This window comes from Morone saxatilis, unplaced genomic scaffold (genome assembly GCF_004916995.1).
Source record: "Morone saxatilis isolate NCDOM2014 unplaced genomic scaffold, NCSU_SB_2.0 Contig19, whole genome shotgun sequence".
Taxonomy (NCBI): Eukaryota; Metazoa; Chordata; class Actinopteri; family Moronidae; genus Morone; species Morone saxatilis.
In genome coordinates this window covers 22,942,917-22,957,367 of record NW_023339751.1, presented here as the reverse complement: position 1 = coordinate 22,957,367, position 14,451 = coordinate 22,942,917, and the positions used below count along the sequence as shown (strand labels likewise).

At 38.4% G+C, this 14,451-nt stretch overlaps 1 protein-coding gene across 1 annotated transcript in view; it reads left to right on the top strand.

Moving 5' to 3' along the window:
- Positions 1–263: 263 nt before the first annotated feature.
- pdzd8 (PDZ domain containing 8) overlaps positions 264–14,451 on the top strand; it is a gene marked incomplete in the record, with an annotated part of 44,365 nt that continues 30,177 nt past the window's right edge. The window contains 1 exon segment of the mRNA XM_035663305.1: positions 264–1,307. Coding sequence (XP_035519198.1) covers positions 427–1,307 — 881 coding nt within the window.

The window sequence follows — 14,451 nt, the reverse complement described above, 5'->3', positions numbered from 1 at the left end:
ATCAATAATAGCCTAATTTTACATATGATACATGATGATGGAAATATAGAAAAGTAGAAAAGCTTGTCAAAAATAGCATATTGTCAATATCCCCCAAAACTACCCCAATCAGGAGAGCTCATGTATTGTTAAGAGGGGCCAAGCTCCCCCTTGCTCCCCCTGTAGTTCGCACCCTGCAAACAGGTTTTCCTAATCGGCAGATGAGAAATCCGACATACCATGAACGCAACAAAAGAAACACATTCTGCCTCCGTCATTACGCACAGGGACGTAAGCCGTTCGTCCAATCAGGTGAAGAGCCTGAAGCTCCGGAAAGAAGCAGATGATATGGCAGCTTTGAGAGCGACCAGGTGGAACTTGCTTTGTTAACATGGCTGAACGTTTGATTATGAAACCCCTCTGACTCTGAGACGGCAGCGGCTCACAATGATTTACTTAATATTGATTTCCGCGTTCACTGGAGCGCTCGTTACGTTGATACTACAGTTCTTGCTGATATACCGGAGAAACCCCGAGCCCACAGGCAGGACAGAACAGTATGTCAAAGTAGTGCCTGATAACGCATTGAAGGATTACTTTAATACCCAACATGCCGAACCAGGCCAGCAGCAGCAGGACAGCTCAGCATCTGCTGCATCCAAACAGCAAGAGGCCGTCTCAGGCCGGCAGCAGGAAGCGGCTGTCAGCGGCGGCAGCCCCAAACAGCCGCCACCGCCTTCCCAAAGCGAGCCCGCTGATGCAGACAAACCTGAAACGTGCCATTTCCTAAACGCTATATTTTTGTTCCTATTCAGAGAGCTCCGGGACACCCCTGTGGTCAGACACTGGCTCACCAAAAAGATCAAGGTGGAGTTTGAGGAGCTGCTGCAGACCAAGACAGCAGGACGGCTCCTGGAGGGACTCAGTCTCAGGGACATTTCCCTGGGCAATTCTCTGCCGGTCTTTAAAACGGCCAAACTTATGAAGCCGGTGCATTTGAACGAGGACGGTATGCCCGAGGAGCTCAACTTTGAGGTGGACATCGAGTACAATGGCGGCTTTCACCTCGCCATCGACGTAGAGCTGGTGTTTGGGAAGTCCGCTTACCTGTTCGTTAAGATGAGGCGCGTGGTGGGCAGGCTGAGGCTGCAGTTCACGCGCATGCCCTTCTCCCATTGGTCCTTCTCCTTCCTCGAGGACCCGCTGGTAGATTTTGAGGCGAAGTCACAGTTCGAAGGAAGGCCGCTGCCTCAGCTAACCTCCATCATAGTTAACCAGCTCAAACGGGTCATCAAAAAGAAACACACCTTACCGAACTACAAAATCAGGTAGGCTCAACAACACGCTGTTTACCACGGCAAATATGTTTCCCATGTCAACAGCCAAAATTCGTGGGCTGAAGTTACTCCTTACCATATATAAAACCACCTATAGGCCTACTAAAGCCGTTTAAACACCAAACTACTCACTAGAATGAGGCTCTCATGTTAAAGGTCCAGTGTGTAACATTTAAGAGGATCTATTGACAGAAATTGAACATAATACTTATAGGTACTATTTCATTAGTGTATAATCACCTGAAAATAACAATTGTTGTGTTTTGTTACCTTAGAATTAGCACAGTGTACTGGCAAGGATCTGGCGATATGATACATATCACACAAGGGGTTATGATCCAATACACTGCGATCTGTCACGATGCTGTAAGCCAGGCGATATATTGCCATGACTTTTACTATATCTCTTTTCCCTAGTGTCACATAGCCAGACCTCCACATTGACGCATTATAATATAATAACAAATGAATAGCATTTTTCCCATCTGGAAAAAAAAAAGCTAACCTGAGGTTACAATTGTAAGTGCATTTCTCCAAAACAAACAGCTGGAAGTGTGTTAATTGCTAAAGCAGGCTACAAGTGCCTCTGTTGTTTTATTTTTGGAAATTAGATTACATTTCACACTTGTATTCCACTGGTAGTTCATCCAGAGTGAGCAGTTCAAATGTCAACAACAGTAGCTGCCAAGCAAAAACTGCTGCCTAATTTGAATAAAAAAAATATATAAATAATAATTTTTAAGCATTTGTCACTTTTTTTTCCTGTGAAATCACCAGCCCTCCCACATTCTTTTCCAATGTTTCTTGCAGTGAATAGCTCCTTCATTTCCATTTACCTTTGCTGTGACTTATCAACATCATATTTAAAATGCAAGCACTTTTGTAGTCTAAATGCAGGCACTTACCTGATACATTTATACTTTGTAATTTTTCCACTGTGAATATACTGGATACTTCAAATACAGTTAGCCACAGGCAGCAGTTGACGGGGTCCAAGCACAATGCATGGTTTCACCGAAGAAGAGAGCTTGAGAAGCTTGCAGAGTATGTGAAGACTTAATCACTCTGGGACTTGAACCCAGGACCTTGTCCACATGAGCTGTCTCTCTCTCTCATACTGTCTGTGTGACTTCCAGCAGAGAGAAATGGGAACTGTTTAGTAAAAGTCAGTTAAGATTTGCCTGCGCGTTGGCATTGCTCCAGATTTGAGCTTACCTAAAGCTATGCTCAACTTTCTGGCTTTTGCCTCTTTACTAGCCCGACGAGCTATTTCACTTAAGTGGAAGGACCCAGCTCCTCCTTCCTATTCACATTGGCTCAGAGACATGATATCCTGCATGAATCTAGAGAAGATTAGATACACTATTCAGGGATCAGATAACAAATTCTACAAAATGGGGCGCCCCTTCTTGGTATTTTATGAGAAACCCTCAACAAGAATTTCTGAGTAGCCCCCCCCTCTGTTTTTCTCCCTTTTTTATTTTTATATTTATTTATTTATTTATTTAACTTTATTATATTTTTTATTTTTTTCATTTATTAATTCTTATTAATCTTTTATATCTTTCTCCTTTCTTTCTAAGCATGGTTGTTAATCATTTTATTTATTTTTTTTTTTTATTCTGTCTATTTACAATTTTTTGTCAGTGGCTGTATATGTATGTCCATGTTCGGATGTTTGGACAGGGGGTTGTGTTGTGTCATGGGTGGATGTTGTACAAAAAATCTAAAATTTTCTTCCTGTACAGTGATTGTCTTATACATACTTTGTCATCAATAAAAAGACCATTGAAAAAAAATAAATTAAATAAAAAAGTTGCCTGCGCAGAGAGCACGCCTCTTCACCCAAGGTTTGTGTTTCTTAGTACAATGTAGACTTTAAAACATATTTTAGACATGGTTCTTGTTGTACTGTCACACTGGCAGAGACATGTTTTTGGGGGGCCAAACTCTCCACCATAATCTAAAATAAAATCTTCCACTCCATGAGTCAGAAGATTTTATGTTCCTTCCCTCCCACTTGCAGTTCTTAGTCATTTTTTAGATATCACTTTTGTGGGGAGTCAACGTAAAAAATAATGGTTACAGTACTAATAATGGCAAAAAAAAAAATGGTCGCAAATTCTAGGTTGCGTGACCAAAACGCATTGGGTCTCCACAGACGGTAGTGCCTACTTCCACTTTGTTACAGAGTCTTCTATACGCCCTCTAGCAAATACTAGTCCAAGTGTCATGTGAGATGTGCTTCTCTTTTTGCCTGTCTGCCATAAAGCTACAAGTGTTGAAGAACCCAGGCAACAGTTGCTATATGCACACTTTCCTCTCATGTCATCCACGGATTGCTGAGGCTGCTTGAGGACATAGGCCTCTTGGTGGCTGGCCTCATTGGTGCTCTCTTACAGACAGCTTGTGTTTGAGGGAGGCCTGCCCTGTAGATTCACAGTGCTGTAGTCTTTCTGTTTTTTTCATGATTGGCCACACTGTACCATACAGTGCCTCTTGTATTCTTCTTTTCCGGATCTACAACCTTGTCATAGATTTGTATCGTTTATGTTCATGTGGACAGCTGTTACCTCCCACATACAGGCATGTTTAACAATCGCCATTCAACCGTGTGTGTGACTGCAGGGATGTTTCAGGTGTGTCATTGAAAATAAAAAGGTTCCATGTAGGCTGAGTCCTTACTTCAGCAGACTGGGTTAGATTCTTCGCTGCTGTTGTCCCCCCGTTACTCTCTACCCCCTTTCCTGTCTATCTTCAACTGTCCTATCAAATAAAGGCACCGAAAGCCCCCCCAAAAAAGAAAAAAGGTCAGATCATTTTGTGTTTTACATTTGTACCTAAAGCTGCAGTTGGTAACTTTTATTTAAAAATGTTTTTTGTCTTATTTGCTGAAACTCACTGAGAGTAGTACATGAGACAAATAATCTGTAAATGAATTAGGTTTCTCCTTCTAGTGCTCCTACTGGCATTTGCAAGAATCCACTGGGCCTGAACAAAAACCACCAATCAAGCTGAGAAAAATATAAAGACTCTTTGGGTTGGAAGCTTGAAGATAGTTGATTGTTGAGTCTCATTCCCAGGGTCCCAAACCATCTGTATTTGACATCCTGAGAATGAGACTTACAATAAACTATCTTTCTGGGCTCTGACAGGTTGTTTTTGTTCAGGCCCGGTGGAATCTTGCAAATGCCATTAGGAGCACTATAAGGTACCAGTGGAACCTGATTTTTTTCGCAGATTATCTCTCATGTACTACTGTCAGGATATAGTAGAAGTTTCAGAAATATGACACAAAATATTTTTATAGAAATTACCTGCTGCAGCTGTAATGTATGTACTTTTAAAGACATTCATTTTTTTGACTTTTGCTGTTGATCAAGTACAGGAAAGTAGGTAAGTCCAAATGGAACAAACACTGTTAATAGGCTCTGTACCTAGTTGAAAAAAGGGATGAAAAATGAGTTTAAAGAAGTGAGTGAAACGGAAAGAGAAAAAAGGGAAGTAGAAAGTGTGTGTGAGAGAAAGCAAAACTGAACAGCAAATTGTGTTTTTAGGTCCTTATTTCATTTTGGTTACTTACCAAATTAAAAAAATAGTAACAAATGAAAGTCAGCAAAACTCAGCCAGTGGACATGCACATACTGGTGGCAGACTGCTGAAAGGAGCCTTCTTACAGCAGCATGGCAACAAGACAAATGTGTATTCTTACTACTAACTTGTCTTAGCCTGAGTTCAGTCCTGTCAAAGTGCCTGTCCTTCGTTATCAGGGGACATACTGGCTGATTATGTTATTTCCTATTATTTATCAAAGTGCAGTGTGGACCATTTCTTGCTCTCTCTGGCACACACTCGCTCTATTTCACCCCTCTCTTCGTCCAATTCACCTTGCAGACTTCTAATGAAACCAAGGCTTATTTGCACTGGCTGGAAGTTCTATCACAGTATGCAGGTGTCAAGGAAAGGGCTGCAGCTATCGGTTATTTTAGTAACTGGATGAATCGAATAGTTGGATCTCCCACAAAGGAAGTTAAACCGGATATGTAGAAATACAGTACTATGGATTCCAAACAGAAGAATGTCAGGAAGATGAAGTGCCTGTCTGAGTAGGGATATTTAACAGTCTGTATCGGATCCGATATTCATCATTTTTCAGTTTATTGGTTTTATCTTTTTCAAATCCGATTTTTCAAAGCTAATGAAATAAATAAAAAATGTGCTACTTTGGCTCTGATGCAGTCGCTTCTTACTCTCTGTCTGTAGTCTGGCTGAGTGTCCCGCCTACAGCTCTATCTGTTGGTTACATGTCATGATTAATAGTAGAGTAATAAGTTTAACAATAACGTTGAAAAGTTCTCATTTGCAGCATTTAATTAAACGTACACTTAAAAGTACTCAGATATTTTGCTACTTAAGTTAAAGTAGCAATGTCACTGTAAAAATGTAAACTGTTACAAGAAAAAGCACAAAAGTAATAGTATCAGAATAGACTTTAAGAAGCAAAAATAAAAGTGGCCAGATTGGCCCATTTCAGAATAATGTATATTATATTATTGTATTATAATTACTGATGCATAAATGTGTTCATCACTTATGTGTGGTTGCAGCTGGTAAAGGTGGAGCTAAGTTTGATTACTTTATACTGCTGGGTAGCTTAATCTATAATAATACGTCATAATGTATTAGTTGATTTATATTTGTATTAATAATGTGAATCAAAGTGACTAAAGTTATCAAATTAGTATTTACCTCCAAAATGCATAGTAGCATAAAGTAACATAGAATGGAAATGCCTCAAAATTGTACTTCCGTATAGTACTTGAGTAAATGTTTCACTCCACCACTGGTTATTCTAAATTTTGACACTTAGTTATCGGTCTACTTGATTTCTTATATTCTTTTCAGGGTCATATGAATATGATTATATCAGTTGATCCCTGAATCTGACAAAATGTAAGATAAATGTTTCCAGTATGTTTTAGTGCCATTTTAGTATTTAAGTAAGTATTAGTAGTAAGTATTTTGATGGTTATTGGGATAATATCATGAATTGCGCTATTTTGGCTCGGATAATTATGACATGAAATTATCACCACCTGGGAAGTCGTTGTGCAATCTCGTGTTTTGAGTCCAGCTGCCTCACAAGGTTAACCGGAGGCACTTTATTTCAGATGTGGCGACGTGCCCTCGCTATACAAAACACTACAGGAAACCATGTTATTTGACTCTCCCATTAAAACCATGACTTCTGAGCAGGTCAGATTCTCAAAAAGCATTTGATACAACAGCGGTCAGGAGAGGCTGAAAGGATTTTCTGTTTACTCTTTTGAGAACTCAAGATCCAGGAAGTCCAAGCCCATTAAATGCGATCAAAGGATCGCTGTTGGTTGTCTAACTGTTGCAAGTGTTAAACACATATTTAGTACCACAGACTAGCTGCCTTTTGAGTTGTGTGGGAGAGCACTGCAGCAAACAGGAGAACTCTAGACGTGCATGTGAGTGTGTATCTCCCACGATCATGCACACTAAGTGAGCGTGATGAGATGATGTAATGTAGGGCGGCCTCAGAGAATGAAAGCTGGACCTTGGGATTTGCTGAGTGGCACAGATGGTAGTCCTATGAAAGGGAGAGCTGGGACCACGGCCCACTGGAAGTAATCCAGGCACTACAGCGCCCATGTAGTCACAACTCCAGCTACGGGGGGAATACTATGCTCAAAGCCAAATCCGTTATGGTTTTATGTTGCCCCAGTCATCATTCCCGCTCACTGTTCTTGTTTTTTTTGTTGTTTCACTAAGCATCAGTTAATGACAGGAATAGTATACAAATAAAAATGTCCTTACTCATTAGTTTGAATCTTGGTGGTGGATGTTTTGGGAAAAATGGAATGTAACCTGACTTGTGGCCAATTTGCTACCCTTTTTTGTTCCTTTCCACCGTATCACAGCGTCTTGTTCAGCTAATGGAATCGTCATGGAGATGGATCTGTTAACATGCTAGCTGAATAGTACATTTTATCTAAAGCACTTTTAGGTTGTGTTTCTTAAAGGTTAAGCATTAAAGTTCAATCTTGTCCTTGGAAATGGCAGTTGACGGATGACAGAACAGTCCCAATTTTAGGACTGGGCACCAAACTTCGGTACTTTTATAGCACTGACTAAATTGCGTCGATGCTACCAGTATCAAAGTCAAGGTATCTGTATCTGGTACTGGTATCAAAAGGCACCCAGCCCTTCCCAACTCATGGTTTACTAACAAGCGTCTTACTGAGACTCCATCCCCATCTCTAGGTGTGATTAAAGATAGCTTTGTTCTATTTAAGCAGAACAGAGTTTGAGCTTGACTTTTTTTTTTAACGTCCAATATGATATGGCCATACCGGACATATGTTTTAAATACGCATGAAGACTTCATGCAGGCTTTGCAAGTTCGTCTACTGCCAAAGCTCAAGTTGCTACTGGCCAGTCCCTCAGTGTGTTCTGTATGATAGTGAGGAGGGAGATTCAATCTGACAAATGAGTAAATACAAAGACTAAATACAACCTTTGTGTGGTGTGTCCAGGTTTTGTACGTTTTTAGCTAGTCTTCGTCCCTAGCTTAAGCAGTGACAGTGAGCCAACAACACACAAACGGTAACCTGAAACTGAAGCAGCTAAATGTAATTCAACCATCATTAGCTGTATTATTTACACCTGGGCTGAGACGTCACATGCCTTTTTTTCTCAGATTTTTCCATACGTATATTAGGGCTAGGTATCCAATGCTTTAAGGCAGTGGTTACCAACTAGTTTTCTTCTAATTCTATCTAGAAAAAAAAAAAAGGTGTTCACTGACTAGTCCACTATCCACAAACTAGTGGCCACCTTGGGCTTGCATACCTCTGAAAAGGGATGAAATATAAAGCGTGACGCCAGTGACATCCAGCCTAAAGTCCTGGTGGACACGGACCGTTATTGAGGCTAGAAATGTAGGGGTCCGTCACCCATGATACCTTTTGATAAGTACTCGTCAACATCAGCAGAATGGGTCTGAATTTCCTCCCGGAGCAAGCTTGTGTGCTGGGTATTCTCAGTGTGTTTCATCAGGACATTTCCACAACAAAGGGTAAATCGAATACACTTGTAGCACCTTTCCAGTCCTCTGACCACTCAACGTGCTTTACACTACATGTCTCTTGGTGTTTTGTCTCCCTGTGTCATTTTGCTTGGCTTTACACGGTCATCACCATCATTGCTACATTTTAGGTAAATACAGGGTTTTAAGCTTTGCTTTGCAAATTTGTTCAGTTTTCATCATGTAAAGCTTGTCTTTTAAATGTTGAGTTGGACCTGCTCCTCGGCCTCTCTGTAGATACATCATGAGACTACAGGGCTGCAGCATATCCACCAGAGCAGTTTCAGTTGCAGTTCCATTCTGTAAAACACATTTTTCTGTCAGAGGAGCAAAGTCCTGGAACTTGCCACCTGATAATCTTTAAATGTGTGTTTTAGTTATCTTTTGTATTCCTTTTACTCTGTTTTTATCTTGTTTATCAGATAAACACAGGTACTTGCATCAGATAGTAGGGCTGCACAATGTTGTAAAAACATTTTGAGGGATATTGCAATTGAGATGTGATTCACAATTACTGTAGGAATTAGGGCTGCCCCCGACTAAAGATAAAGAATAGTCAGCTAGATAAGCCAATAGGGTCGCCTTGTTTTGCCACGTTATGAGTATTAATTTAACTCTATATAATATATATATATATGTTGGTGTGTATTATGTATGTACTGTATATATGTTATATGCTGTGTATATAGGTGTAGTATATATATATTATTATATACTTTATATATATATATATATTATATTATATCCTACCTATATTATATATATTATTATATATATATAGTAATATATATGTATATATGATATGTATATTTTATATATATATATATGATATATGTATATATGTATATATGGTAATGTATATATATATATATTATATATATAATAGTATATTATATATATATTATATATATATTATATCCTTATGTTATATATATATGATCATATATGTATATGGGGTATATATTATATTATTAGATATATATATATATGTAGTATGTTATGTATATGTATATATTATATATATATATAGATATATATATGTATTATATATAATATATATATATATATGTATATGTATACGTGTATGATATATCATATATAGTACTATTGTAATATATATTGTATATATAGTATATATATTATTATATATATATGTATGTATATATATATATGTATATATAATATGTATACTATATATTATATGTATATAGTAATTATATATGTATATCATTATTATCATATATGCTATAGATAATTATATATGTATTATATATTGCATGATATATAGATGTTCGTAGTATACTGATGTATTATAGTTTAGGTATATATATGGTAGCCATAGTACTAGTATATATGTATGTACTATATATATATAGTGCCGAGTTATATATATATAACTGTATATATTATAGGTATATGGATGTATATATCTATAGTAGTATATGTATAGTTACTATAGTATATAGTGCTTATACGTATATATGTATCGCTATTATATAGTATCGTATAACTAGGTAGTATAGGTATGGTACGGTTATACGTTATACTCGTATTAGTAATGGTATGTCTGATATCATAGTGGCTTATGAATATAGTACGCGGTATGATATAGTGATATATGTGGTTACTAGTGTATGTATATATATTATAGGTATATCATGCTATGATAGGTATTGTGGTATATATATGTAATATCATATGGGTATTAGTACGTATAATTACCTAGTATGATATGGTATAGTATCATGGTATGTATATAGGTAGTTATTAGTATAGATGTGTAGTATAGATGATGGTATAGTATATATGATAGTATATATGTGGTATAGGTATATGGTGCTATCGTTATGGCTAATTATATAGTGATATGTATGAGGTATTATGCTGGTATATATATGTGTATACTATATATCAATATATCCTACTCAGTAGTCGGCTATATTGTGTATGATAAGTTAGGGCTCAGCTAGGGGCTAGTGCGTATATATATATATTAGCGATGATTAGTGGCTACCGGTATATATGTATGTATGTGCTACTTATTATCGCTATGTAACTAGTATTGTGTAGTTATTACTGACTTATGTATGTATGTATGTATGCGTGAGTTATGTGGTGCGGGGTATAGTATGGGTGGTATATGTACTGGTATCATATATGAGCCTCTGTTATATGATGTATATATATGTGGATATTGATATTGGCCTATTGTAAATATGGTAAGGATGGGTAAATTGGACCTGGTACGTGATGTATAGGCCTTTCTAGTCTTCCGACCACTCAAAGCGCTTTCTTACCTACGTGCCACATTCACCCTTTCACACAATGCACACAGCGATGGCAAAGATCATCGAACAGACAACCGTAAGACGTCATTCTACACATTCACCACACCGCGATTCTATGCAGTTGGGGAGCAGATTTGAGGTTCATATCTTGGCTCAAGGATACTTCGACCGTGGCAGGAGGAGCCGGGGATCGAACAGGACGACCTTCTGATTGGGGGGCGACCCGCTCTGCCTCTGAGCCACAGCCACCCTTCATCACACAAGTCTCGTTGTTCAAAACATGGAATAAATAACTTCCAACATCACTGAAACAAATACTGGTGGACTGGTGATGGATAATGGATAATGTTAACAGTTACAAATTTACTTTCTATAAACTCACTCCTCTTCCTCCATTTTATGCCTCTCTTGTCGCTGCCTGAACCCGCCATGTCTTCAGTGATGGAGTCAGAGTCCTGGTTGGAGCCGCTGTAGGTCAGCTGGTCTCACCACACTTGGGTTCTGTCGCTCATTCCAGACGCACTCTTTGGCAGTATTTCATGCAGGGTCCTCCTGCTCCTCCGTTAATAGTGTTTAAACCCCTCCTATCCTTCGAGCTTGCAGCCTGGGTACAGACAGCTAGTTGGACAGCTAACTAGCTCGTGGCAGCAGCTAGTACACTTAGCATATGCTAAAGTGCACCGTTAAGTGACACCTTGTGTTACATGAGCTCCGTGTTGCAACAGCCCTCTGATACTTTCGTCCAGGTGACAAGGTGCAGCTCCAGGACAGAGTTTGACGTTTTGTTCTTTTGCCACTATCCAACTAATAAAAAGTGCATCAACTAAGACTCTTCACATCGACTGACTATTAATCTACTATTAGGGGGCTGTTTGTCACACATTGTACCTTTTATCAAACAAATAACTACTTCTGTGATTTGCATAATGCAATTTCGATAATATTTCGATTAATTGTGCCGCCCTATCAGATAGCTGTTTTCAGTCTGTATGTTTCCTGGATCTGTCCCTATCAAATAAACCGTAAATTATTAATTAACTAATCGCCACATATGACAAGACCTGAAATATAAAACAGCAAACATAATATATAGTATGCTCTTTACTATAGGAGAAGTAAAGTGACAGAGATGTGGACCTTTTACAGTAAGTTGTATACAATGAAGTAAAAGTGACAAATTCTTCTGAATTGACTTATTATTACTTACTCCTTACTCATGCGTTATTATATACCTAGATGCATAAGCTCTCCCTGCTTGTACATTTATATGGTTGTTTGTTACACTGCGCTGTAGATATCTCTTGTCACTTTTCTTTAACCTCTTTTCTCGTGTCATTTCCTGTAAGAAGTAGAATGACGATAGCACTACTTCAAACAGCTGGCCATTTTAGAGACAGTCCAGTTTCCTTGGAGCTCAGACTCTCTTCAGACAGGCGGAGACCAGTGCATTGATTAGACTGTCAGTGTAGTTTTGCTGTTGTTTTGGCTCTCAGCCCAGGAGCGAGAGATGATGAGGTTTGTAAAACAACACAACTGTAATTGCCTGGAGCTGGAATTAGTAGTATAGTTTAAAAACAGCCCATTAGCTGCCCAATAATGTGCCTTTCACGTCTTTTTGCAATGTCACACAAGATAAATAATGCTGCAGTAAAGTCTACGTCACAGCCAGGTCTCTTATATCAACCCCCAGCCCCTTGGTAATATTAAACTGTTGGATTTGATAAAAATAAATGATAAAAGCTGATGCACATTTTTTTGATGAATGTATTTTTATGTACACTACTGCTCAAAAGTATAGGGTCACCTGTTATATTGACTTTTTTCATTTTTTCATTTTCACTATATATACAGTGTATGTGTATGCAGCCTGGGCTGAAACTGAATAAGCTCTCAGCATTCTGTGTTTAAGGCAATGTGTGTATGAGGGAGGGTAATCTAGTAAGAGCTTTGTGATTAAAGTCAAGTTTCCATCTTGTAAGGAATTTCTGTCTATGGTATAAGGTCTAAAGCCTTTTGACTTCTCATTCACTAAACGGTCAACTAGGCTGATGATTTGTTTTAGATTGCAACTGAGAACAGAGCACAGTTTTTTTGTAGTTGCTCCTTTTAATATTAGAAGGGCCACTTGTCCACTGCACTGCAAACCGTCACATATCCAAGGTCTTGTCCGTTCTTGGGTCTTAGTGAGGAAATGTAGAATCAGCAGGAAAATGAGGATTTCTTTATAGATGGAGTACTCAAGGTTGTGTAAATAACTGTTACCCTGAGGATCAAGGCACCTCCTTTCAACATCAAAAAGAATGATGTTAAAAATAACAAATAAAAAAATATAGTAAGAGTCTGAAGTATGTACATTATAATTTAATATATGACAATATATAGAACATAGAAATGTATGCTAAAGTATATGACATAAAAAAAAGAAAGAAATCCTGATGTTGAAGCCCAAAACAACTGCCAGTTGCAGCTGATATATCATGTGTGGAGCACGACAGGAAATCAAAATCGCCACGCAAGGCATAATTCCTGTTGCCAGTAGGTGACGCTATCACTATGACTGAGTATTGGCATGTAGATGTGTTCAGGGTGGGACTGTTATCAAATGTGTAAAATAACCACTAAATTCAAAATGGCCGAATTCCTGTTGGGTTTGGGATATGGGTCCAAGAGGCTTTTTTACTTGTCTGATGATGATACAAATGGGTACCAACTGTCGTACACCACGGTCGTACGTGTCTTGGCGGCTGATTCGGAGGGGGTGTGGCTAAGCCATTTTGTGACGCACATACACAGGACCAAAAGAATGTGTAAATTTTCGCCACGATGGAAAGTTTCATGAGTTTTTGGGCATGTTAAGGCCTCCAAAAATGTGATTAATTTGGAATTAAAATAATAATAAACCGAGCAAATACAATAGGGCCTGCGCATGGTTCGTGCTCGAGCCCTAATTATTGTATTTTAACCTGCAGTTCATTCTATCTGAACTCTTCTCAATTCACTGGTCATAGTTCACTTTTGAAGCCTAGTACAGTGTTTCCTTAAATGGGGATACACGTACATCTAGGAGCATTTTGGAGTACTGCAGGGGGTTAGTGATATTGTTTTTTAAATGTTAATGTAAAAAATTTCGTACATCTAAGTTTGATAAACCACATTTTATATACAATATTACTATTTTTAATGTAATTGTTACCTGCAGTAAAACATCTGGAAAAGAGTTTGATCAGTGCAGATGTGTCCCTGTTCTGGGTTCTGGTCAAGACAGAATCTATACCAATGAAAATGTATGGACAAAAAACATCATTAGTTCCATCAGTAATGTGGATGATTTGCCTGAACAAAGTCCACTATTTAGAACAGCACAAGCCTCAGGCCAGTACCAGGAGCCCAAAATAGCAAAGGATGGGTGTGTGCTCTCAGACATCATGTTTATATGTTACAATCACTGTTAAGACTCAGGCCTGCTGCACTTAGGGAGCCAGTTTTTCCACTAAGCACCACGCCCAACAGAAGTGGCCAGAATTTACTGTGACTATGCCTACTGCTTACATTCTTCAGAATAATGAAAGCCAGAGCTGATGTTCCGCACAGTCAGTTCATACCTTTCAAAGCTGATGGACAGGTTTTTCAAATCTGATTAACTGAAATTTTACATTTGACTATGTGTGTATTCAAGGTAATTTCAAAGTGTGAATTCCCTTTAAAGGCAGATTCAATTCAATTCAATTTTAGT